General features: G+C 36.0%; 3 protein-coding genes across 3 annotated transcripts; 1 reads left to right on the top strand and 2 right to left on the bottom strand.

The window, feature by feature from the left end:
- Window positions 1–214: 214 nt before the first annotated feature.
- LOC114754766 (nuclear pore complex protein NUP1) lies at window positions 215–9,789 on the bottom strand. The gene is made up of 9 exons (XM_028943590.1): window positions 9,409–9,789; window positions 7,990–8,036; window positions 7,228–7,352; window positions 5,537–5,723; window positions 5,154–5,441; window positions 4,980–5,066; window positions 4,198–4,902; window positions 3,181–3,800; window positions 215–2,497 (listed from the first exon to the last, which is right to left on the bottom strand). The coding sequence occupies exons 1-9, from the start codon at window positions 9,698–9,700 to the stop codon at window positions 724–726; spliced, it is 4,125 nt and encodes a 1,374-aa protein (XP_028799423.1). The 5' UTR covers window positions 9,701–9,789; the 3' UTR covers window positions 215–723.
- Window positions 9,790–15,260: 5,471 nt separating this feature from the next.
- On the top strand, window positions 15,261–23,416 carry LOC114754767 (mitochondrial uncoupling protein 3). The gene is made up of 3 exons (XM_028943591.1): window positions 15,261–15,429; window positions 15,939–16,450; window positions 22,201–23,416. Exons 2-3 carry the CDS (start codon window positions 16,070–16,072, stop codon window positions 22,741–22,743), a joined length of 924 nt encoding a protein of 307 aa, XP_028799424.1. The 5' UTR covers window positions 15,261–15,429; window positions 15,939–16,069; the 3' UTR covers window positions 22,744–23,416.
- Window positions 23,417–26,360: 2,944 nt separating this feature from the next.
- On the bottom strand, window positions 26,361–27,107 carry LOC114754764 (uncharacterized). Its single transcript, XM_028943586.1, has 2 exons — window positions 26,912–27,107; window positions 26,361–26,818 (listed from the first exon to the last, which is right to left on the bottom strand). Exons 1-2 carry the CDS (start codon window positions 27,105–27,107, stop codon window positions 26,361–26,363), a joined length of 654 nt encoding a protein of 217 aa, XP_028799419.1.
- Between the last annotated feature and the right edge of the window lie 163 nt (window positions 27,108–27,270).

Genomic DNA, 27,270 nt, shown 5'->3' with positions numbered 1-27,270 from the left:
ACTGCCAAAAGAACCAACAAGTCAAATGGCTGATTATACTGCTTAAAATTTAAGAGAAGTTACAATTTAAGGTCAATGTGTCTACAAATGCTACATTGCCCTCTAAACTTATAACCCACACAATCTTGTATTTCTAGGTGGTACGGCATCCACGGGACTTGAGATAGAAACCTAAAATTCAATATTGAGGAATATCACAAGGCAGAAAGGCTTGTATGCTAACGACCAGCTCAACATTGTACAGACAAATGTTCATATTGTCTCAAAAATTCCCGTTACCGGAGACAGCAAATAATTAAACAAAATGACACAACTAAGAAATCGTCGGTTTACAGATTCCCGGAGGGAAGTGCAAATTACAACCTAATAATTCATACCTACTTCTAGTTACAATACAAGGCAACAGTACAGGGCTCACCGATCATCATAGGTGACCATATCTTGATCTTTCAAACTCGAGCCATTACAAGTACAGAAGATTTATGTCCATAGTGAAACAAAATTGTGAAAACTTGCGCCTTTGCAATCTATAAGAATCCGGGAGACAAGTGAAAGTTTAGGACCAACAAACCTGGATATGATTTGCTTCAATAGCACCACTTAATTCCAGATTGTCATCTGAAGTGACATACGTGACCACCCACCGTTTTTAATTATTTATCTCATGGAACACAGTGCAGATCAACGCTGTGAAACAATAAAACCATTTTAATAGAGCAAGTCTTACTTCTTGCGTGTCCTATTTTTACTGACTTTCACAAATTTACGACCAGACTTGTCACCACCACCAGTTCCTAATGAGAAACTCCCTGCACCATTGAATTCTAGACTGCCAGAAGCCTGAAATGGGGATGGGTTCTGTGGAGGAATATTCTGCTGAGTTCCAAACTGGAAGGGATTAGTTCCCGATGAAGATGGTGCTCCAAAAACAAAATTTGGTTGAGGCGGGGCAGGTTGTTGAACAAATGCAGGAGTCGCAGGAGTCAGAGGGGAAGATGATTGAACTGGGTCCTCTGCCATACTGTCTTCCATACTCATCTGATCATTGTTAGCAGCTGAACCAAATGAGAAGCCAGGACTAGGATTACCAAAAACAGGTTGTGTGGAAGTAGTCGTTGCAGATGAACTAAATGAGAAAATGGGACTCGATGATGCACCAAGTGATGATCCAAACATGGGTGTGCCACTAGTGGATGATCCAAACAAGGGTGTGCTGGTAGTGGAAGCAACGGAAGCAGCGGATGATCCGAACACAGGTGTGCTGGTAGTGGTAGAAACAGAAGCAGTTGATGAACTGAACATGGCTGTGCTGGTAGTTGCAGAAACAGAAGCAGCGGATGATCCAAACAAGGGTGTGCTGGTAGTCGAAGCAACAACAGCAGATGATCCAAACATGGGTGTGCTACTTGAAGCAACAGAAGTGAAAGATCCAAACATGGGAGTGCTAGCAGATGAAGCAATAGAAGCAGTGGACGATCCAAACACGGATGAACTAGAAGTAGATGAAACAGAACCACTTGATACTCCAAAGGAAAAGCCAGAAGAGGAATTAAAGGAGGAACTAAATGGAGACTTGTTGGTCTGCCAACTGGAAGACCCAAACAAGCTAGACGCTGCCCCTGTGTTAGAGCTACTGGTGTTGGCTGTTGAAGGGGAAGCAGAGGTGCTGAGCCCGATGGAGGAGCCAGAACTAAAAACATTTGTCGCTGAACTAGATGGTGAGACTGAACTCCCTGAAGAAAAAGATGTATTCCCGCTCAACCCAAACAAAGGAGATGAAGTTGAACCCAATTGAATTGACTGGCTCTTAGTAGAAGCTGCAAACAAACTTGTGGCCGAGCCGTGGGCACCAGCCAGAGATGTGCTTGAACCAAATAAAGAACCCTGAGATTGACTATTTACAGTTGTCATTGCCGAGGAACTGAGCCCAAAAATGCTGTTCCCTGCAGGCCCAACAGCAGCAGCTGATGTGCTACCAAAAGCAGAACTGCCTAGAGTACCAGACCCTGTATCCGGCTTTCCAGAAGAAGACACAGGTAAATCTGTTGTCGAACTGGGAGAGGATCCAAATTTGAAAAAGGACGGGGTTTGTGACATCGCAGCTACTGTGGAGGAAGTGCTATTGGTACTGGATGCAAAAGTGACAGGGGGGATGCTAGTTGTCATGCTACTAGAGGAAGCTGCAGTGGCAGCACTGCTGCTGTCGGACCCAAGAGGTGAGCAATTAAACATACTTTGGCTAGTAAAATTATTTGAAACAGATGTTGAAAAAGTAGAAAAAGAAGTTTCTGAAGCAGGAGGGCCATTATTTTGATTTAAACTTTGGCCGAAAGAGAATATACTAGTGGGTGGTGTCAGTGATGATGCTGACGCTGCAGATGAAACAGCCACTTCTGATGATTTAGCAAACAATCCAGAATTCACAACAGTCTTGGCATCAGCATTATCGGATGCAGGAGCTTTTGGCATAGATTCAGTTACACCAGTGACAGTTGAGCTGAATATGAGAAGACATTTAGTAAACGAATGGTCTTGATGCTTCAATGGACATAATTTATTCAGTTTATAATAAGACAATTAGCCAAGACGGATCAGCGAAAGTCATAACTATATAATGAAAAATTCCGCCTCCAAATATAACTGAACCAAGAACAAGATAGCCTTAAAACCCAAGATAATAACTACAATGAATTTATGGGATGGTGTAAGATTATAGGTGAAAAGAAAATGTTTTACAAATCATAATATGGTTAAGGAGCCAAAGGGTGCAGCTAGCCCCAAAAACAAAGGCCAGAAGAATGACCTAAAACGCATATTATGGTAAAAACATGGAATGGTAGAAAAGTGGATGAAAGAAAAGCCATGTCCTTGATGATTTACATACACATAATAATATACATCTCAACTAACAAGTAAAACTACTTTAACGTACTATATTAGAAACAAAAAATTGAATCCAGTAAGTTGGCCATCTTATTTCTCATAAAATAGAAAGTCAGCTTCAGCCTGACTTGAAGAGATCCCAAAGTGCCCATCCCCTCCTTGCACAAATCATCCAATAAGTTGCATTTTAATAAAATATAGAAGAGGAATTGAACGTTTCCAATAAACAACGAAGATAACATTGGTATACATGGAGATTATTTAACAAGATATTTGCCCAAAGCAATCAAACAGTACCTGACGGAGTTCCCCAGCTTTGAGTCAGAACCAGCACCAAATTTCATAGCAGATTCAGCACCAACAGAAGATGAGCAGGTCATAGGCATTTGCTGGACCATATCAAAATTTTTATTGCCACCAAAGTTAAATACTGGAGCATCAGCCACAGACTCCTTCGATGAAACAACTTTATCTCCAAAATTAAATAGCAAGCCCGATTTTCCTGATTCCTTTGATGGTGAGGAAGCCACTTTACTTCCAAAGCTAAACAAGGGGGGAGCAACAACTGATCCATTCAGTGAAGTAGACTTTCCAGAACCAAAGATTGACTCCATGGCTGCTGCACCTGTTGCTCCATCTGGCTTAAAAGTCAGAGGTGGGGAAGATGTAGTTGTAGATGTTGATAAACCACCCTTTTCACCAACTAAGGACCCATCACCAGTACCATTAGGAGTCTGGCCATCTGCCTTGGGACTTGTGAGTGAGAATGCCACAGGTGATGCAGCAGGCACCTCCTTTGTATCGGTTTCAGTAGCAACAGCTTTCTTGGCCGCATTACTAGAGTCAGTCATTTGTTTCTCAGAGGATAAAGAAGACACATCCCCATTTGGATACGCATCATCATCCAGATCCAGATACTACTTTGAGAGCGAGAAGACAGTTAATGATCATGGCCAGAGGTAAAACCATATTCTCTATCAATAAACTATTACTGAAACACTAAAGCAGCTAGATCCTACGGTGCAATCAAACATAGGAGCTAAAGAAGTGTGTTTTTTTTGAAGATATGTTCAAGATTAAGTACAAAAAAAAACTTCCAAACTGCAATGTATAATTATAAATTAACTGCTCAAGAATAAAATTCAATCATCATAGTAGACGTAAGATGAATTATGATAATTATCCATAAAAGTACAAGTCCATGACAAAAGACATGCAGTAAACCCGAAATTCTTATAAGAAACATTATAAAATATCAAAATTAGGTTATTTAAGAAAAATCCTTGATTCATGAAGTCATGCAAATCTTCATACCTCATGTGCACTCATACGGAATGCCCTACTCTTTTGTGGAGGTTGAGAAACAGGCTTCACTATAGAAGAATCCACAGATTGTGCACTAGATACGATTTCCTTCCTTGGCATTGAAAAGCCGACAGAAGTAACAAATGGATCATGTTCAAGCTTCTCCTTTGGTGAAATCAACTTAGTATCAGCTGACAAATTCTGACACAAACCATCAGAATTATTATTGCGCATGTGATCCAGGAATTTTGATGAATCTACAGTTTCCATACTTCTAAGAGCCTGTCCCCGTAACATGGAGGGTGACAACTTTGCTGGTGAGTTATCCTTGTCTGTTAGCATCTTTAATTCAGAAGATTTTTCCTTAGGGGACACCAACTTGTCAAGTTGCTGAAGTATTTTTGAGGCCATCTCACTAGATTTGGAGGATATATTGGGAACAGTTGTACCAGGAATTGTGTCATTTATATTTTCTGATGACAACTTCTTATCACTATGCCTAGCTTCATTCAACAGAAGAGGCTTCTGCATCATATATGAGGGCTGTTGAGTAGGATCAGCACGAACTCCACTCCTAATAATAGATAGAGGGCTATCCGAAACAGATGCACTCAAGCCTCTGGAAGTTATAAGATTAGACTTCTGACGGACTCTTCGCATGTGACCAAGAGATCCTATATCATTATCCAACAAAGAACTCCTTCGTTTTAATGCCTGCATGTTTGAAAAGTTTCTAGTGACATAACTGACAGGAAATTGGTATATTTTCACTTGCGGAGTAAGACTCTTACTGTTTTCTTTGATCCAGAAAGTGACTCATGATCAAGTGCAGATTGAGCTGAAGATGAAGGCCCACCTTCAATTGGAAGTCGAACAGCCTGGAATTTAGGGAACAAAATAAGAACTTAGACATTAACCAAAAAAAAAAAAAATAGTTCCAATGCATCATTAAGTAAAATGCAAACCTTTGTTGTTGAAGTTGGATAAACCCTGGCATAAGGTGTCCGAGCCATACTATATATTGCAGACCTGCCTTGAGATCTTGGTGTCACAAATCCATTTTCATGAAGCTTATCATGGCTAGTAGCCCTTGGCACAATGGACATAACAGGGGATTTTTGAGGGATATGATATGGATCCTCCCTAAGAGAAAGACTTTGTGAGTTTAACTTCGATGGGGATACCTTGGAAGGCCTACTTCCCATGTAAGCCTTTGCAACCTCTGCAGGGGAAGCAACATCCTTATCAATGACCTGTGACAAATTTTTATAGCGAAATTAGTAAAATCTCATCCAGAAATAACCATAAAGCATGTACTAGTAGATAAGCAAAAATCTAATACTCATACACTCGACGTAACCAGCGGAGTTGAAACAAGACAGTTTTCAATCCCATTTTTTAGTGCCGGGGATGCTTCCTTCTGTTCACAAGACAAAATAAGATCTGATCTAGCCACTTCAGTCTTCTTTTCTTCTGTGACAGGTGAATCCACAGTTTTTGAATGCAACAGTGCTGTCAAATGATTAATTTCAGATCTGTAAAATAATAGAAAATTATCATATCATCACAGACTGAACAAATTAACTTATCTCAAAAAGCATACCACCCAAAATACAAAATTTATCCTACAGATATAATTATTATTGTTGTTGTAAATTCTAACAAACTGCACTTTCCATAAATCATAAATGCAACCCATTTCTCAAACTTTGTGCAACACACAAAACTCATTAGTTAAGTACTTCCAAGTGAGTAGGTAAATAAGTAGATTACCGAAATTATATAATATGAAATACAATTGAATATTTATCACAGGCAATTCAAATCAAGTTGGCCGCTAGAACTATTAAAGGAGAAAAATCCATGTCATCAGGATATTATTAATTAATCCCCCAATAATTTATAGGAAACACCAATGAATACAATAGACGTAATATAAGACAGAATATAAGATTCAAAATCAAGTCAACTAAGCTGAGACCATTAAAACTGCTAGTTCAGTCTGTATCTAACCATATGCCTTCATAATCAACCCGTGCGAAAGGTCACAAACATCAAATGACAAATCCACAGGTTCTTTTCACCATTATACTGGATGGAAGAAATACAACTCCAGGCTCATTAGGTATGTTCTCTCATGAGTCCAGATTCCCATTTCTTACTCCCAAATTAAGAGTTCCTTACAGACAAGCTCACATGGGAATCCAAAACTCCCAAGTTTAAATATTAAAACATAGGTTATGTTCTTTCACCATGAAGTGTTTTATTATGAAAAGTTTAAAACAATTTGCCAGGAAGGAAACACCTTTAAAGCAATGTGTAGTCCAAGTACATCATTGGGCTCCATTTGTTGGAGCTCAATGCCCATGTTTCTAAAAGGTCTCTTACAACTTAGATATAATATTGGCAAAGGACTCTTTACAGCCTGTCACAGGTGCTATACTCACTGTTACATTATATAAGGGTACAACCCACTGTACACAAAGGGAAATCGAACAGTCTTGTAACATTTTTATGCCTCTATATCTCTTTCACTCTGGTCTCTTCTGCTTGGTTCACCAATTTGACTATTCTCTAATTCTCTAATATGTACAATAGAATCATGAATATGTTGCACATCAAGTGGTTGAGACATTCACTTTGAGCCTCAGCTGCATTTAGCAGTCACCAAGTTGGGGGAAAAAAAATTTCTTTATTCCAAACGTCTAAGGATATATTGGTTATGTCAGCAGTGTTAGAGTCAAACATGCAACACAACTGACAATAAATGTGCCCACGTTTCAAATACAAAATGCTCTCCATCCAATATTTCAAAAAAAACAAAGAAAGAAATAAATCATCACAAAGATCAACTATATATTTTATCTAAAATAGCTCACATGGATCTTTCAAAAGTTCTCCATCTACTTGCATATTCATTCACACATCACTAGAATCAAATAACACGACATCCACTAATCAATACAGTTGAAAACTCAACAGTCACAAGTTGAAAACACAACAGCAGATTAAAACAATGGTAAAGCATATAAAGCTTGCCTGGTAAAAGTCTTCTGCTTTAGCAGTTTCTCAAGCTCAGTAAATCCACCTCCCTCAGAACAATTCATTTGATTACCACTTTCACCAACAGCTCCTTGCTGCTTGACAGAAGTATCATTGGTAGCCTATGTTGCGTACAACCCAAAAGAAAAAAAAGACACAAATAATGACAATCACATAAATAAATGTTAACCACATCAAAAATGTAGATTCCTACTACATGACCCAAAAAAAAGAGTAATAGCACAGTCCATAATGAAGATTCTTTTACATTGTCAACTAAAACCTGCCGCCAACTCATGAAAGAAATGAGCACAATATATCACTTGAGGCTTCCAACAAGGATCAGAAAACTGTCCATGAACCTAAGTAATATAAATTATAATAAAAGAAAAAATATACTCATTCTGGTCAGTCTCAAAAATCATTTAACTTGCAGTCCATTACACAACATTTTCTCTAGATCCAAGCAATTTGGAGGTTTGTCACCCACAACATAACAAGAAGCTGGAGAGAAATATTCTGAATTGAAGGGGTGGTTGAAGAACCATGACTAAGAATCTGCATGAGTTGAATATTCCTTCCTGACAGTATATTAGACCAGAATTCTTTATCATATATATAGGAGTTGAGGTTTATGTTTAGATTCGAAGTTATCCGGTTTTGAATTAATAATAACAAGTAGAGCGGTGTTTCAACAGAGTGCTCGTGCTCAGGCCTCAGCAAATGGTGTTGAAGCATATCAAAAGCATGCATACTTACAATGGCAGCAGCTTCCTGTCGATTGTCCCTTACTTCCTGCTCAGTTTCTGGTAAAGAACATACCCATTTAACATGTTAGAACAAAACAAAGGCATGGTGCTGCATATTTTGACATAGAAGTTCAACCCAGCGTAAATTTTCAAAAAATATAGTAATAAAAAGTCAAATCAGAGAAAAGTTCACAGTTCATTAGATGACGTAGGCATACATTAATAACAATCTACTACAGTCATAGAGGTGGCAATAAGGGCAAAAATTATATATTTTCTTTAGTTACAACTGAGGGACAGATTATGTCATGTTTCGACTAAATAATATTCTTGAGAGGAGAGACATTGATACCAAACTTGTATCACAGCAGAAAGCAGGAGAATTTAGCCTTGTTCAGTATATTCAGTACATTAATACGTCAAATGTAGGGCAATTTAAAGTCCTACCCAATCTAAGTAACATCCATTAGTGCAGTACAATGAATCAGACCAGTATTCTTTAAAGGTTGGACATTCTACAAGAAGATAAGACATAGAGAACCAGAAGAGATTATCCTTCTAAATCAAGTAACCAACAAACAAAGAAAGCCTCAAAATTGGTATTAGTAATTCAACAATGCCACAAAGAACCGAGACCATAATGAGACTTCCTACAAAACAACCTGAGCACCTGACTACTCCCTAGCACAGCCATATACGAAAAAGGTGTACAAATAAAAGACTGTCCTAAGTTTCCAGACAGGAGACGGTCATTAACTATACATCATATCCTCACCAATATGCAAGAGAAAAGATTTTCCACGAACCTCTAAGCCAAATGAAACTATTCGATGGCAAATTCAGAAAATAAGGGCCAAAAACAACTGCTGACAATACCAATGTAATTCTTGCATGATAAATTGAAATTTCGAAAGAACCAAGTGAACCAATTACAGCGAATAACAGGACACAAATGTGGCACTCTACAGCAATTATCAATTACAGATACAGGAAACTGCCCATGCTCTTTTGAATGCTACTTTGCATAGTCTTCATTTTGTTAAACATAACATGGATAAAAATAATACATTTCAAATGAGTAGGTTCAAGTAAATTGAATAGAAAGAACAAATTCTCATGCATTGGTAAATATCGCGCAATTAAGTAACTCAAATTCAAGATGTTCATAGTGGAGGAAATTAGTATTAGAGGTATTAAAATATGACTCGCTAACTGCTTTAAAAATAATTAAAACTCGAGAATGATAACTAGGAGGAGAGAAGGAAGAGAAATATGCCTAATACGCAGCCATAAGCAACAAAAGATATGGTCCAACGGTGTCAAAGGCTACACCAATATAATTCCCTCTAAACCCTACCAATGAAGCTGCTTATTCCAATGATTGAATAGGCAACAAAGAAAATTAATGAACGCAAGCATAAAAACAAACCTGAAGGTAGCGGGCTTGGCGGAGAGGAGGAAGAAGAAGGTGGAGGGGCAGGAAGGCGCTTGCGGAAAACAGAGGAAAACAGCATATGGGCGCCAGTGGTGATAACCCTCTGCGCCGGATCGACCAGCTTCGAGAACCACCCATAATTGCGGCTGGTACTAGGGTTTCTGAGGGCCGCCGGTGGACGATCGTACGGCGTCGTCTGGGTCCTCCGGAAAGGACGCTTCCGAAATTTGCCCCCTGCTCCCAAACCTCCCCCTTCATAGGGGTTTCCTTCACGCGCCGTCGCCATAGGAGAGAGACAGCAAGTAGAAGCTTTGAAATGAGTGGAGGGCGAGAGAGGGAAAGTTCAGGTATGCAAATTAGGGTTTTAAATCGACGAGAGAAGGAGAGAGAAAGGGGGAAATGGGAAAAAAAGTAATGTACTCTCAAATAATTGTAGGCGAGTTAGCCGGAAAAAAATTTAAAAAGGCCAAAAAAAAAAAAGGATTCAAGTTTTTGGAGGAAGCATTTCGGAAAAATTACATCTAAAGACCCATAAACTATATTATATTTATAACTGATAACAAACTCTGAAAAACATAAATAAAATTATTTTTTTATAAAAGGATCAATTTTATAAAATGTAAAAAATATTATACAACTAAAATTGGAATAACAGAAATAAGGGTATGGGGAATTAACACAACATTTAAAAAAAGGGAATGGCTAGAAAATTAAATTAAATTATTTTTAAACTAGATCGTAATAAATAATATTTAAATTTAGTAAAAAGTCTACGAAATATAATTACAACTAGAAATTTCTCTCTCGTGCGATGTACTGATTAGAATATTTGATTAGATTTTAAATTCTAATCAATGTTCGCTTCTCATGAGAGTGTTATTTTTTTATTCATTCAAATGAGATTTGAATTAGATATAGGGAATTTAAGAGAAACATATGAAAACTTAAAATTCATTAATTATTTATCCATTTAGACCCTAATTGACATACTAATTAATTATGATACTTTCTATTTAATTTAATATATTTAAATCTTAATTAAAATTTTATTCAAATTCAAAATTAATTATTAATTTTTTCATTTGAACCTCCAATTAAAATTTTATTTAATAATAATGTTCATACCTAAATTCTAATCAAAGTATGATTCAAATCTTATTAACTAAATATATTCAAATCTCATAATGCCGTACTCGACCCATTTTTAAAAGAATCGGTCATTACAGGTTTTCAAAAGTATAGTTAATGATTTTAATTTTAAAAATAATTATTGATTTTAATAGCATTATTTAAGATAAATTAATTATAAGATTTCATATTAATGTTTTAGAATCAAATGAAAATTTTTATAAAAAATTTTCTATGCCTAACATGAAGCTTTTTTAATAACTTTATTTTTTTCAAATTTTTCAAAATTTAGAATTTTAATACTTCAACATAAAATTTTCAAATACTAGTCTTGATATGTAATTTTTTCAAATATTTTACTTTTTCGTCATCTTATCGGGAAAAAATCTAGCACAGGTCCATGCGACACACGACTTCCGCATGAGGTTTATAAATAGTGGGAAGTTTGATAAGGATGAAAAGCGAAGACAATGGCATACAAAGTTGCTAACTTGCTTAGCTGCCCATTAGCTCAGCGGTAAAAAAATTAATAGTAGTATATTCCTAATTTTTTTCTTGCAAAAGTTTAATTTGCTTTACATTTTTCATAGTTAAAAAAAATTAGTAGAAGGATATATAATGTGCTGTAAAATAGTTAAAAGGAAATACTATTTTTGGTTTTGAGAAAGGAAAATTAGAATAAATCATTCATCAATATATATACACACTACCTGTCATTAATATAAGATTTTATTTGATTTTTATTTTTGTAATAAATATAAGTCCTCAATCTACTTTATCTTTCATATTTATATATTTTTTTCTAAGGTAATCCTTTTAATAATAATAGTAGTTTTAACTAATACACTTGATTAACAAGGATATTTTAAGAAAGATAACACTTATCTATTACAAATACCTAACTTAACTTATTTTTTTAATCTACTCAAATTAATCAACTAGTTCTTATATTTAGGACCAGAAGTAGTATAAGATAAATGAAGTACAAAAAATAATGTTTACATATGCAAGAACTTTGAATAATTTTGAGTCAATGTTGCCTATACAAATGCGTGTCGTAGACATACATACACATATTATAAAGAAAAAATTACTTTTCTTTGAGCAATCTCTTATTATTATTCAAAAATAAAATCCCATATTCCAATCAAATCATGGAATAAAAGAAAAAAGAGAAAAATAGATTGCAACATTGTCATCTCTCAAGATGCTCTTTAATGAATATAAATGTATATATATAACATGAATGTAATTTCTTTTTTTTTTTTGTCCAAAGTATCCTTCCACCCAAAGGGTGAAAAATTAATCTCTCGGAGTACTGTCAGGCACTGTAGCGGGGACCCCTCTTAACAATATTTTTTCTATACACACAGCTCCAAAGATCAAACTCAAAACATGATGTTTGAGATGTTTGAGTTTCTTTCACTTGGACCACCGCTTGTTGGTAACATGAATGTAATTTCTAAGGCAACACAAGAAGTAGACTAGACCAAACTAAATCCCAAATCAAAATCTAGCATGTTTTGACAAGTTAGGTCTAACAATGCATGGTTCACTTTGGTTGGCAAAAACCCGAGACAGGATTGGATTTGGTCTCCCAAATTACCTTCAAGGAGTCAAAGGCATCAATTTTGGTTTTTTATTTCTTTCAATGGGAAGTTGTTGACATAAAATGCAAGTATATGAGTTGCAAGTAGTAAAAAAAAAAAAAAAGTGTTCCCTCAATGATTAAGACAAAACAAGTCAAAAATAATAACTATGTTATTGATTAGGCTAAGTAAAAATATTTGAGAAGAAAAACTTGTATAAATCAAAATGTTTTAAAAACCAATTAAAAGTAGAACCAAATTTTAAAATATCGTTCACTAGTCTAGTGGTGGCGAATAAATTAGTAATGGTAAAGGAAGTTTGCGAGTGTTTGGATGGATTAGGTAGAAATTTTTTATCAAAAGTAGTTTGCTTAAATCTGTTCCCTTTTTATAAAGTACTACCTCCGGTTCTAATTATAAAAGCCAGTTGACTAATTTGAGGAAATTAAAGAAATAAGTTGAATTAGTTATTTGTCCTAAATAGGTATTGTATTTCTTAAAATATCCTTACTAATCAAGTGTATTGACTAGAACTATTATTGTTAGAAAGACTAAGTTGAAAAAAAATGTATAAATATAAAATACAAAATGGATTGGGATCTTATATTTAGGACTATAATAAAAGTCAAACAAAGTCTTATATTAAGAACCGGAGGTAGTATAATTCATTCCCTTTTACTGTGAGGAGCCAGTTTCAGGTTCTTCAACAATCAAAATTGTACAGAGACAATCCTTTGGTTCCATCTCCTGTCTTATGGGTAGAAAAAAATGCTGTGCAAGTATTTTAAATCTTGAAAAGAATTGGGAATATTTACATCTCTATTTCTTTGCTCTTCCTTATCGTCTTAAAGCTTCTGGAATTTGTTGGATGGTTGACCGCTCTGAGTACAGAGGTCAACGTAAGTTGTTCTTCTGTGCGGAGCCCAATTCAAATTTAATTCCGTTAATTAATTAAAAGCATGATTAAAAAGAGAGGAGAGAGAGAAATTAATTCTTAGAAAACTATTTGAATAAAAATATTAGGAAAAATGGAAAAATAAAAGAGAGTGAAAATGCCGAAACTTTACCAGGATGAGGGGTTAGTAAAAGAACGAATTAGTCATACAAACAGCCCTAGATTACCATCTACGTTACATTTTATTAACGAGCAATCATATCTAAAAACATAGCATGTAATTATCTTTCAATTAATCATTTAAGTTGCACTGGGATTAAAATAATTATTGGCTGACTTATGAAATCATTGTTTTACCCTTCATCTTCTCCTATCAAACTTAGATTTTGAAGAATAAAGCCCAAAAATCATCATTTTCATTGTTGCTTTGCATTGTTGTTTAGAGGAGAATTATGATTGAAAGCAAGGAGGAGGAAAGGGGGGTACTTGCATGGCCCCAGTTGTCGTTGCCTTGAGTTATCCAGCTGGCTCCAAATCTGAGGAAGGCAAAGCTTCATTGATGAGGAGAAGAAGAAGAAGACAGATTTGATAAAAGAAGATTAAAATAATTTAACAAATTGAATGCTAGAAGCGTTATTCTTAAAAGCCACGTAGCTCACAGTTTGGATTAAAATTAGGTAAGGTGTCGTGTTACGACTGGCTACAGTATAGATGATGTGGCACGTTATGCACAGTTGGTGATGATAAAGGCGAGCTTGATGAAGGTGGTGGAGAACTCGTGGAAGGAGGCAAAGAAGACTTGGAGGAGAAGAGAAATCCATTTTTCTCCCCAAAAAAAAAAAGATTAAAAATGAGTAGAAGTAATATAGTTATACAGAAGAGAGAAGGTGAGATACAGGATTAATATAATATAAGGAGTATTTGGATGAAAACCAAACCATAATTTAAAAGTAATTGTATGGTATATAAAGTAAATGTAGAGGAATTTATTTCAATTTGTGAAAAAGTGACAACAACCAACCATCCCTATAGGCACTTTTATACTATGGTGTCAAATTGCCAACTGGACTTTTTGAAAAGAAAATGATAGATATTTGCACCTTTATAAAAACATGTATCACAAAAATAATGGATATTAGAAGGGTTAAAGCAGATGACATTTTTACTCCATTTTAAAAAGTTAATACGATTTTTGTACCTTCGTCCATTTTTTTTTATTTTCTTTGTCTTTCAAGATTACAAGAAACTGTTGACTACTATTTACAGTTCTAAATATAAGAGCTAATTCATTAACTTAAGTAAATTAAAAATAAGTTAAGTTAGTTATTTATAATAAATATATATTGTCTTTTCTAAAATATTCTTGCTAATAAGTTTGCTAGTTAGAATTACTATTATTATAAGGGCTATCTTTGAAAAAATAGATAAATATGAGAGACAAAATGGATTGTGGTTTTATATTTAAGAGCAAAATAAAAGTCAAATGAGGTCTTATATTAAGAACTAGAGGTAGTATTAGTTTTTGAGCCAGCTTTTATTTACTTTCTTTATTATTTTTGTTCATTTTTATAATGAATTTTTTTTTTCATTTAGTGTCTAATAGGTTTCTAAATAAAAGAATTCAATTTTTTTTTTTTGGAAAATTAGACCGGGCATCTTTTGACTCTCTCAGTCATGCCTCTAGAACGAGAAGGGACACTAGGGGAACCAAGTCGAGACAGTTGTCCCAATCATGTCTCTACGTGTAAATTATCTGGAGAAGAGAGTTGTGTTCCTAGATATATAAGTCATTAGTAATTAATAATCTATTTTTTAATTTTACTTCTATTAAATATAATAAATAGAATATGTGAGGAAATATTTAACATATTTTTTTGGCTAATATCCTTTTTTTAATTGGAATAAATGTAAGTATTTTTTTTATATGCACCTAGACATATAAATAAGGATTAATACAAACTGTGGTTTTTTACATTTATTCTTATTTAGTTTTGATTTTTCTAGTTTTAAATTATAAGTTTTGATTTTTTAAATTTTTTTTATAAAATATTAGTCTTTATAATATAATAAAAATATAATCTATTTTATAGGATCAAAATCTATGATTTGAACTCCAAAGAATAAAGATTACCGTTGGCCAAGAAATTTTACAATGGAATTTTTCAGCATTTTTTTTTTTTGTAATTTTAAAGAGCAAAATCTGAACAGCTTTATTGGTTGCGATGGAAGTCTCGCAAAGCAAGAGCGCTTGTGTCCCCCTATGTACGTCAGTACGTGTTTCGCATTTCGTTCTCAGGCACAATTGTGCTTCAGGTTCTTACACTCACCGTCGAAGCCATCAGCGGAGTCTCATTGCTCGTCGCTCATCTGTATCCATTCCACTGCTTCAAGAGCTTATATGAGGTACTTTTCCTTCAATGTCGTTCCTCGCTTGCTTTATCGTTATCTGATTAAGGAAAAAATGGAGCCTGACTGCTCCGACATTCGTGGATTCCTCTGTGAAATTCTTTGTATGTTCTGTGAATTGACGAATGAGGCTTTGATCTAGTCGTCTAAGTGGATTTGCTATAATCTTGAGAGAAATTATTTATGGTCAAAATCTTGCATATGAGCGTGCTAAGGACTGTAATATCTGTCAGATATGCTTTCTTGCAAACATTTAATTCAATTGTTTTTTTTTTTTTGGATCATTAAAATCCCCTGGTTGATTTTGGAATTTTGTATTCAAATTAACAAGTTCGATTTCGGGACCACCATTACGGAGGGCGGTTGGCATTATTTTTGTTCATCCTTGTTTATCACTGTGGATTCCTCTATGGAATAGACCTTGCTTAATCCCACTATTATGGTAGTATCTTGTGTAATGTAACCGAGCAACAGTAAATAACATCTTGCATATCATAAACGTGCAGGGATCATTGAAGCCATAGTACATACTCGGATGCAAAACTCTATGACAAGTTATTGGGTTACACAGTCTTCTAAGGTTGCCTCTTAAAATTTCCTTCTGTAGTGAATCATTACGTTTATTTTGTAATTACCCATGAAATCAGGCTACCAGCCCGGTGGTGGTAGACAGGATAATGCTGGTACAAAGATCTTAGTAACATCACTGTCAGCAGTGGTGGCTGAGACAACAACTTTCCCAATAGATTTGATAAAGACTAGGCTTCAACTACATGGCGAGTCACTTTCCTCAAGTCAGCCTACCAGTGCATTTCAGGTAGCATTGGGTATCATTCGTGAACAAGGTCCTCTTGGCCTGTATAAGGGATTGTCTCCAGCAATTATCAGACACATGTTCTACACCCCTGTTCGAATTTTAGGGTATGAGAGCCTGAGGAGTTTGATTTCTGGTGATAGTGGTTCACTTTCTCTCCCTAGCAAGGCTGTTGTTGGTGGAGTCTCCGGTATCATGGCTCAGGTGAGTGCTACTTGGCCTCGGTGTGTGCTTTTTATCATCACGTGATCCTCGTTAATTCTGTCCTTTCTCAAATTGAATATTTGAAAGTGGAGAATTTGTGTGCCTTTTATTAAGTCAAAAATATCGATGTTCTTGGTTTCATTGAACTATGGGAGCTTTATTGTTGTAGGAAATAGAATAATATGAAAAATAATTCTCTTGTATTTCATTGATCAGAATATACACATATATATACAAGTGAGAGGAGCCTCTGCATTAATGGCCCATTATGATAATATCATATCCTATCAAATCCTAATCATAATTACATAATATTTACATATCAAATCATATCATATCTCTACACTCCCCCTCAAGTTGGAGCATAAATGTTAAGCATGCCCAACTTGTCACACAGATAGTCAACACGAGTCCCATTTAGAGCTTTAGTGAGAAGGTCGCCTAATTGATCACTAGAACGCACATATCCAGTGGAGATGAAGTTCTCCTTAAGCTTGTCTCTGATAAAATGACAATCAATCTCAATATGTTTGGTACGTTCATGGAACACAGAATTGGAGGCTATATGTAGGGCAGCCTTATTGTCACACCACAACTTTGCTGGCAAAGTGGTTTTGAGGCCAACTTCCTTTAATAGCTGATATATCCAGATTATCTCACATACAGACTGTGCCATAGCTCGGTATTCTGCCTCTGCGCTCGATCTGGACACCACATTTTGTTTCTTGCTTTTCCAGGACACCAGATTCCCACCCACAAAGACACAGTATCCTGTAGTAGACCGTCTCGTGGCCTTTGATCCACCATGATCCGCATCACAGAAGCACTCAATGTCTGTATGGCCATGATTTTTGTATAATATCCCACGACCTGGACATCCCTTCAAATAATGTAACACGTGCTCCAAGGCTTCCCACTGTCTGACAGTCGGGGATGCCATGAACTGGCTTAGTACACTGACTGGATAAGTAATATCCGGACGAGTTACAGTGAGATAGTTTAACTTGCCAATCATTCTCCTGTACCTCTCAGGATTCTCAAATGGTTTGCTCTTCTGAGCCTCAAGCATCCGTTTCTCATCATCAAGAGAATCATCGAGTGGTATGCTCCCATCAGCGTCAAGGAGTGGGTTGTGAACCATAGGAAACTTAGTCGGTGCTGCTCCCAACTTTCCAGTTTCCTTCAGGAGGTCAAGAACATATTTGCGCTGTGTCAGTAATATGTCTTTCTTGCTTCGCATAACTTCAATACCTAGAAAGTATGTCAGAGAGCCCAGATCCTTCGTTGAAAGTGGGAATTAAGAAAGGACTTGAGGGACGAGATGCCCGAACCATTACTGCCTGTGATCACAATGTCATCTACATATACCACCAAGAGAATCATGCCAGCCGCTGTTCTTTGATAAAATACAGAATGATCGCACTTGCTTTGGCTCATGCCAAATTTCTGTACGACAGTACTGAACGGTCAAACCATGCACGAGGGCTTTGCTTCAAACCATACAAGGACCTCTTAAGGCGACATACTTTCCCATGCTCCCCCTGAGCAACGAACCCAGGTGGTTGCTCCATATAGACCTCTTCATGAAGATCACCATGTAAGAATGCATTTTTAATGTCTAATTGATGTAGATCCCAATCATAAGTAGCAGCCAGAGAGATGAACAGACGGACAGATGAGAGCTTAGCAACAGGAGAAAAGGTTTCGGAATAGTCAATGCCATAGGTTTGTGCATAACCTTTAGCCACAAGGCGAGCCTTAAGGCGGTCAAGTGTGCCGTCAGCCTTAGTTTTCGGAGTTAACACCCATTTACATCCAATGGCCTTTTTACCCGCCGGTAAATCGACCAGGTCCATGTACCAGCTCGATCAAGGGCCGCCATCTCCTCTTCCATTGCAGCACGCCAACCTGAGTGGGCCAAGGCTTCACGAATAGTTCTGGGCATAGAGATAGTATCTAGGGAGGCAACAAAGGAACTGGACACAGGAGACAAGCGGTCATATGAAACAAAGGACGAAATAGGATGGGCACAAGTACGTTTACCTTTGCGAAGGGCAATGGGTAGATCAAGAGAGGCATCCGGGTCTGGAACAGGAGGTGTCTCAGGATTAGGGTCAGAACGAGGTTCAGTGTTGCTCAACTCAGGATCTGAGGGCGAGGCGGACCAGGGAGGAATAGAAGCTGGCGTGGCGGTAGTAATCTCCGTTGACCGTCGTGTATACACACGATCAAAGGGTTGAACGAGTGCGGGAGCGGGTGCTTGCGACGACAGTGATGGTGAGGTGACAGAGTATATTAGAAGGTCATCCTCCTCCGCAGGTGGAGCAGGTGGGGAAGAATGCGAGAAATATGGTGTGGACTCCTGAAAGGTGACATCTGCAGATACTAAATAACGATTGAGAGTAGGTGAGAAACAACGATAACCTTTTTGGACCCGAGAGTATCCAAGGAAGACACATTTAAGAGACTTTGGGTCTAACTTTGAAATAGATGGACGTACATCCCGCACAAAACAGACACACCCAAATATCTTAGGAGCAATAGGGAACAAAGGCTTAGAAGGAAAGAGGGTAGAAAAAGGAGAGTTACCATCAAGAACAGAGGAAGGCATTCGGTTAATAAGGAAGCAGGCAGTGGAGACCGCGTCAGCCCAAAATGGTTTAGGAACCTGCATTTGAAACAAAAGTGCACGGGCCACCTCAAGTAGGTGGCGATTTTTTCTTTCTGCAACACCATTTTGAGCTGGTGTATCGACACAAGACGACTGATGAAGTATACCATTTTGAAGCATGTAAGATTGGAACGAAGCAGAGAGATATTCTTTAGCATTATCACTTCGTAAGGTGCGAATAGAAACATTAAATTGAGTTTTAATCTCAGCACAAAAGGCACAAAAATGGGAAAACAATTCAGAACGATGTTTCATTAAATATAACCAAGTTGTCCGGGAATAATCATCAACAAATGTAACAAAGTATTTAAACCCTGCTTTGGACTCTACAGGACAAGGACCCCAAACATCAGAATGGACTAACTCAAAAGGGGATGAAACCCGTTTATTGACACGAGACACTAAAGGAAGACGATGATGCTTGGCAAACTGACATGACTCACAATCTAAAGACGACAAATGCTGAAATTGAGGATAAACTTTCTTAAGAGAAGATAAAGACAAATGACCCAATCGACAATGAACTTCAAAGGGAGAATGACTGCTAGCGCAAGCTACCGCATGAGACACCCGATCATCCAGTATATAGTGCCCGCCAGATTCATAACCTCTACCAATAATCCGCCTCGTCAAAAGATCCTGTATCAAGCAATGAGAAGGAAAAAGTGAGACCCAACAGTTTAGTTGACGGGTGAGTTTACTGGGAGATAGGAGATTAAAAGCAAGTTTAGGAACATTTAGCACAGATGACAAACGGATAGAGGGTGTGGGATTAACAGTGCCAGAACCGAGAACTTGAGACTGGGAACCATCAGCGATGGAAACACTTGACGGATTGGCAAAAGCATTATAAGAGGAGAAGAGATGGCTGTTACCTGTCATATGATCAGTAGCCCCGGAATCTATGATCCACTTTGAGGAAGAAGAAGCAAGGGCAGTAGCATTATTACCTGTTGTAGCTGCGGCACTCACAGACGGTGTAGTAGATTTTAACTGGGCATACTCAGCAGCAGAAATCGTGACTGTGTCACTGGCTTGTGTAGCCACGTGGGCAGAGTTATTCCGTTGCTGTTTATTCTGAAGTTTTCGACATGTGCGTTTTGTATGCCCCGGTTCTTTGCAGTAATAACACACTACCCCACTGGAGTCAGAAGGGGCTCCCCCTTGCTTCGAACCACCACGGGTAGGCCCCCCGCGGTTATCAATAGGACTACGAGTCTCATAGGTGCCCTTACTGAGCAAGGCACTTGTAGGAATACTAGCAGCTGGTGGCAAGAGATTCTCAGCTCTCATTACTCTGGAAAACACATCTTGAAGGTCAGAAATTTCAGATCCGGATAAGATTTGAGACCGAACTGTGTCGTACTCAGGTGGGAGACCAGTAAGAAAGCTCATAATAGCCATTTGCTCCCGTTGCTTATGCTGAACCTTCAAATCAGCAGTAAGAGGCATTAACACATTCAGTTCTTCATACATCCTTTTAAAGTCCATAAAGTAGGCTTTGAGAGGACGATCCTGTTTTTCAGAACGATAGAAAGCTTTGCAGACCTCGTAAACACGAGAGATATTTCCTTTTCCTGAATACAAAAAATCTAAATAATCCATTAGTTCCTTAACCAATTCACAGTGATTAATAGAGGGAATAATCTCACTGTCAATGGAATTACGGATCTGGAAAAATAGCCGTGCATCATCCCGCAACCAGGTCTTTTTGGAATCAGTTGTTGGAGGATCATCAGTCAGATGGTCTTCCTTCTCAATGCTCCGCAGATAGAGGCGAATGGTTTTACTCCAATCCAAATAATTTACCCAAGTCAACTTGTGATCAGTAATTTTAGTAATAGTTGGGACAAGCTCCGAGACAGATTTAATTTCCGCCATAGATGAAGTGCACTAACCAAAGGGAATGCGAAAGAGTGTTACACAGGAACACAAAGCACGATACCTGGATTACCTAATGAATACCAAGGCAGTGAAAAGGCCAACAGCTACACAGGGAGCTGCAAACAGAACTGAATTGCACAAACAGCGTGCCGGAGATGCGCCAGAAACGAAACAGAACGCCAAAAGTAATAAACCGTACGGACTGTACGGACGCCGAGTGAACAGTGCAGAGCGCACGGACTGTACGGACGCTGCGGAAAGTCGATGAACAGTGTAGGGCGTACGGACACTGTACGGACGCTGAGTGAACAGTGCGGCGGTGGTACTGTAGCAACCGAAAATTAACACCCAGAAAGAAAATTCCCACGCTCTGATACCGTGTAGGAAATAGAATAATATGAAAAATAATTCTCTTGTATTTCATTGATCAGAATATACACATATATATACAAGTGAGAGGAGCCTCTGCATTAATGGCCCATTATGATAATATCATATCCTATCAAATCCTAATCATAATTACATAATATTTACATATCAAATCATATCATATCTCTACAATTGTAAAGACGAACCAACCATTGAAATGGGGAAAATGGAAACTATGGGAGGAAACAAGGCAGAAAGGATGAAACTTTGATATATTTTGCATCTGTCACTGTAGACTGAAAGGTCTACAGCCAGTGACTTAAAGGAAACTATAAAAAATGTGCTTAAAATAAGGAACTAAAGGAAGGAACTAACAGTAAAGAAAGTTCTGATCCTAAGCCTTAATGCGAGGCATAATCTTTGCCCCATGGTTTAGGACTGGCATCTGATTTCCTTTCCTGATATCGGGAATGGCATCAAATTAATAGGAAAAAAATAGAAATGGAAGCGTAGGACATCTGCTGCGCTTTGATATCTACTTGTTAGATGTTCTTTTTGTTCTTTCTCTCTTTTTTTTTATCGGATGGATGCTATTAGTGCGCATTGAAAATGAAGGATATGCAAACTTGAAGGGCAAAGGGGCAGTGGATACCCTTAAACATGCTGGTATAATGTTAGCGTGACAAATTTTCCGCTGACCTTGGTGATCTTGGACAAAATTACTAGAACATTTGGTTTAGCCACAAGGATCTAATTAACTGCTCAGTTGTCATGATATATTCCTGGGCAAATAATAGCATGCTATTATTTACTCTTAGTTATACAGGTCATTGCAAGCCCAGCTGATCTTGTGAAGGTGAGGATGCAATCGGATGGCCGTTTAGTGAGCCAAGGTCTTCACCCTCGCTATTTGGGGCCTTTTGATGCTTTGAACAAGATTATTCAAGCAGAAGGGTTTCTGGGACTTTGGAAGGGTGTTTTTCCTAATATTCAGAGAGCCTTCTTAGTAAACATGGGAGAACTGGCATGTTATGATCATGGTAAGCAATTTGTGATCAGAAATAAGATAGCTAACGATAATGTTTATGCCCACACGTTAGCTTCTATCATGTCCGGCCTCTGCGCGACTACTTTAAGCTGTCCAGCTGATGTAGTGAAGACTAGAATGATGAATCAGGCAGCTAACAAGGATGGTAAATTCTTGTATAGTAGCTCTTATGATTGCTTGGTGAAGACAGTTAAAGTTGAAGGAATAAGAGCACTCTGGAAAGGATTCTTTCCCACATGGGCTAGGCTTGGTCCTTGGCAATTTGTTTTCTGGGTTTCTCATGAGAAGTTGAGAAAAATTGCAGGGCTCTCTTCTTTCTGATTTGCACCATGGCCAACCCTCTTTCTTTCATTATAATTTTTCAAAAAGCCAGCGAAGGTGATATCTCTTCTACCAAATATTGCCTCAAAATTCCCCTTAAAGAACATTTAGGATGCGCAAAGTGCTATCCAAATGGACCTGATGTTTCTCTGTCACCTTACAGATTCTGTTGTTCAAGTATGGGCAAAAGGTGAAAATTTATTATAGGTGATCCATGCATTACAGTTTTGCTGAACAATTTTTTGTTCTCAAGATGGCACCCATGCAAAATGGGATACAGTTCATAAGCTAAGCTTGCATTAATAAGGATGAATGCCCCCCTTTTTTCCTTTCTAACTTATGTATTATCCGTATTATTCTCCTTCCAAAAAGAAAATTTGGATGTTATAAGGTCTGATGTATTATGAGAATACCATTGTTTAATTGAAAGATAATCGTGTTCCTCTATCAAAATGTTTAATATTATTTGTTTTAAATGTAGGAAGGTGTTAATACCCTAAAACATACTACTAGGGATTCGTAATCATCAGCTGATTTGGTTGGTTAAGGGTATGATATGTTGTTAGTCGTTAGCGAACATTATTATGATTTGATTTTCGTATTTCTGTATGCACTTTGGTCTTTTTGACAGTTTTTGCGTATCTAAGATGAAGAAGAAATAACTTGATTTGCATTTACATATCAAAAGTTCTTATGACTGCTTTGTTTTCTACGTTTATGTTTTTATTGTTTTCTCCCCTGAATGAAGCTGGGAATAGTTCATTCCAATGTAGAAATTAAGGCCTATTTGTTTCAGCATTTCAATGGAAGAAAGGTAACTTATTGAGCCAAAACGTACGATTGTGCAAGTGCGATGAAAATTGGTGTGTTTGTGATGGCGTTGGAGCAATTCAGCTTTTGGATGAAAAGCCACCATAAGCCATAAGTAAAAATTTGAAGCTTATGACTTTTAGAAAAGTGGAGAGAGAAGATTGAAAAAAAAAAAAAAAACGTTGGAGCCCATGCCTTTAAAAGAATTTATCTTAAATCATACTACCTCCGGTCCTAATTATAAGACCTAATTGATTAATTTGAAGAGATTAAGAAAATAAGTTAAGTTAGTTATTTGTAATAAATAAGTATTGCCTTTCCTAAAATATCCTTACTAATCAACTATATTGGCTAGGACTACAGTTATTAGAAGGACTATCTTGAAAAAAAATGCATAAATATGAGAGACAAAGTGGATTGAGGTTTTATATTTAGGACCAAAATAAAAGTCAAACAGGGTCTTATATTAAGGACCAGAGGTAGTATTATACTATATTATATTCAAACTTAGACTTATATTCTTTCTAGTACAAAACATAAGCATCAAAATTTTCATATTAGTATAATATATATACACTAATTATTAATATAAGAGCTAAATAACTAATTTATGAATATTTAAAAAATTAATTAAATTAATTACCACTTCAGTATTGTTTATTTTAAATCTTGCTAAACAGGCATAGTTATGATTTCCAAACACAAGTGTATATGGTATACATGGTTTGTGCAATAATCGCCATTCATAATCTTATAAGGAAACATTCAAACTCCGACACCTTTTTTTTTATCATGTTTCACTTTATATTCAAAATTTTTTGATGATTACTCTAAAATTTTAAAATTTAATTCACTCATTAAAATTGTCTTTTTCATAATAAATTATTTTAATTTCATTGTATTATGTGAAATCATTTTTTTATCATGTTCCATTATTTATTAAAACTCATACCCATTTTGGTTATTTTATAACCAAACTTACTTTTATTTAATTATAATCCAAACAAATTTTTACCAATCTCAATTTTGCAAATTAGTTTTTCTGAACTCTAATACAAACACAATTCAGTTTATCCGATTTAACTTTTACCAACTTCACTTTTCTATAAACTACTTTTTCAATCGCTGATCCAAACGGATCCTTAGTTGAACAATCTGTCATGGTGCTAGTTGTCACATTTGATTTGATTTTATTTAATTAATTTTAATTTATAGTTTAACTCTTATTATATTATATATCTCTTCCGTTTCTTTTTATAAGAAATAATGTGTCTCAAAATATAAGAAATAAATCCTCTTTGTTTAAAATTTTAAATTAGTTTTCTTATTTACTTCTATTAAATATATGTCATTTATCATTTCTTTGTAATAAATTTTCACTTATTATTTTGCATGCACTCTCTTTATAAATAGAGGTAAAATTAGAGATATATGTTTTACATATTTATTACTTTTAACTATTAAACCATGTGATTATAATAGTTGTTTTGGAGAGAGTAACAAGGACCTCTTGCATATTTCATAATAGGACAGAATAGTTTAAGTTCTTCAATCACACTTCTTACTTCGTTATTGTTAATTGTTGGAACGCACATGTGCACTTGTAATTTCCCGTATGAAAACTTGTAAAATTTTTGTACAGGTTTTTGTGATACAAACTAGAATTTGTAAATTTTTATATGAACACATTATTTTATTATTGTTAGTTGTTAAAATATATATGTACAATTGTAAATTCACCAATAAAATATGAATACTTGTTATTTTGCTATTGTTGCTCAATCAGTAACTTGCGCACAGTTCATAAGTAGAAAGTAAACATTGAGTAAGTGGTGATAATCTAAAATATAAACTTGCATCAATAATATTACCGCTAGTCATGATTATAAGAGCTAGTTGACTAATTTGAAGAGATTAAAAAAATAAGTTAAGTTAGTTATTTGTAATAAATATGTATTGTCTTTTTTAAAATATTCTTGCTAATTAAGTGTGTTGGCTAAAACTACTATTATTAGAATGACTACCTTAGAAAAAAAAACATAAATATTAGAGATAAAGTGGATTGGAATCTTATATTTAAGATCAAAATAAAAGTCAAATAAAATCTTATATTAAGAACCGGAGGTAGTACAGTGCAACCTAGAAAATATGCCAGTTAATCTTGAGCTGATTGGATGCGACTTCTTATTTCCCATCAAACCAGACTGATATAGGGTGTGTTTGGATTGGTGGTGGAGAAGTAACTTTTTTTTCAATCTGACTTTTCCAGAAGTCAGATTGAGTAAAAGTCAGATTGGGTAATGTGATTTATGTTTGGATTGGGTTTAGAAAAAAGTCAGTTTGAGAAGCTGAAACTTGTTTGGATGATAAATGTAAAAGTAAGTTTGAATGTAAAATGACTTAAAAGGACATGAATTCTATTAAATAGCACATATCTAATATTAGATATTTAATTATTAAAAGTGAAGAAGTAAGGAAAATAAAAATTATTAAAAGTAAAGAAATTTAATTTAGTATTATAAAGAAATTATATATATAATGTGACTATTTGTCATAAATAAAGTAATGAAAATAAAATTATTAAAAATAAGGAAATTTAATTTATTGTTATAAAGAAATTATATATATAATGTGACCATTTTAAAAGAAGTATTGAAAAAAAAATTTTATTAAAAATAAAAAAAATTAAGTTATTACTAGAAGGAAATTGAAAATAATAAAAAACTTAATTAAATATATGTAATGGATAAATATGTAAATTAGAGGTCATACATACGTAGCATTTTTAAACTAAATACATCAAATAACTAATTGGATGCCATGCTCAATACAATTTGGTCTCTGATTGTGTCACGCACATGATTCATTTGTCTTGATCTAGGTAAATTTGAAGAGGATGTCTCACCAGCTTCATCATGATTGTCTTCGTCAATTGTACCTTCAGATTGAGCTTCTATGAAATCTCTATCAGTTTCAGAATTTCTTCGGAGGAAATTATGTATAGCCATTGTAGCACAAACTACTTGGACTTGAGTTTTATACTTGTAACTTGGCATCTTATCTAAGATGCGAAACTTATTCTTCCACACCCCAAAAGTCCTTTCTATAGTGCACCTCAAACTTGAATGGTAGTAATTGAAGACTTCGTTATAATTTTCAAATCCCGGTTGTCGCCTGAAGTCTGGAAGGTGATAGCGCTCACATCTGTACGGACCAAGATATCCTGGTGGAGTTGGATAGCCAGCATCGACCAAATAATACTTCCCTAATAAATCATGAAATTATGTTGACATTGTGAAATTAATGAAAATATCAAATGAATTTGATATAATTAAAATTGAAGCTACTGAAAATATACCTGGAGGTGGATGAGGGAAATCCAAGGCTGGAGTTGAGACAGCAGTGTTAAACACACGAGCATCATGTGCAGTACCTTCCCATCCCGCTAACACAAAAGTGAAGCACATGTCCCAATCACATACAGCCATGACATTCTGTGTGGATATCCCTTTCTCCCGATATATTTGTCTTGCTTCGAAAGACTCACCACACATCGTACATGAGTGCCATCAATTGCTCCTATTGCATCATTGAAATATGGCGAATATCGTTTATCGTTTTTTATTTTTGGGTGAGTTACAGAAAACGTAGGATCGAGTGGTTTGATATATTCCCTGGAAAGACTAAGGCAAGCCTGTAATACTCTATGAAAATGAA

Source organism: Neltuma alba, unplaced genomic scaffold (genome assembly GCF_004799145.2).
Source record: "Neltuma alba isolate B1F8T4 unplaced genomic scaffold, ASM479914v2 tig00010189_pilon, whole genome shotgun sequence".
Classification (NCBI taxonomy): Eukaryota; Viridiplantae; Streptophyta; class Magnoliopsida; order Fabales; family Fabaceae; genus Neltuma; species Neltuma alba.
The sequence above is the reverse complement of the archived record's forward strand: the minus strand, read 5'-3'. Positions and strand labels throughout refer to the sequence as shown.

Excerpts from the sequence above, each read along its gene's own strand:
- LOC114754766 (XM_028943590.1), bottom strand. The coding sequence starts at position 9,700 with ATGGCGACGGCGCGTGAAGGAAACCCCTATGAAGGGGGAGGTTTGGGA. Across the intron at positions 8,037-9,408 it reads GCCAAGCCCGCTACCTTCAG|AAACTGAGCAGGAAGTAAGG; the intron begins GTTTGTTTTTAT and ends GTTCTTTACCAG. Across the intron at positions 5,442-5,536 it reads CTCCGCTGGTTACGTCGAGT|GTCATTGATAAGGATGTTGC; the intron begins GTATGAGTATTA and ends AATTTGTCACAG.
- LOC114754764 (XM_028943586.1), bottom strand. The coding sequence starts at position 27,107 with ATGTGTGGTGAGTCTTTCGAAGCAAGACAAATATATCGGGAGAAAGGG. Across the intron at positions 26,819-26,911 it reads TTTCCCTCATCCACCTCCAG|GGAAGTATTATTTGGTCGAT; the intron begins GTATATTTTCAG and ends ATGATTTATTAG.
- LOC114754767 (XM_028943591.1), top strand. The coding sequence starts at position 16,070 with ATGAAATCAGGCTACCAGCCCGGTGGTGGTAGACAGGATAATGCTGGT. Across the intron at positions 16,451-22,200 it reads TCTCCGGTATCATGGCTCAG|GTCATTGCAAGCCCAGCTGA; the intron begins GTGAGTGCTACT and ends TTAGTTATACAG.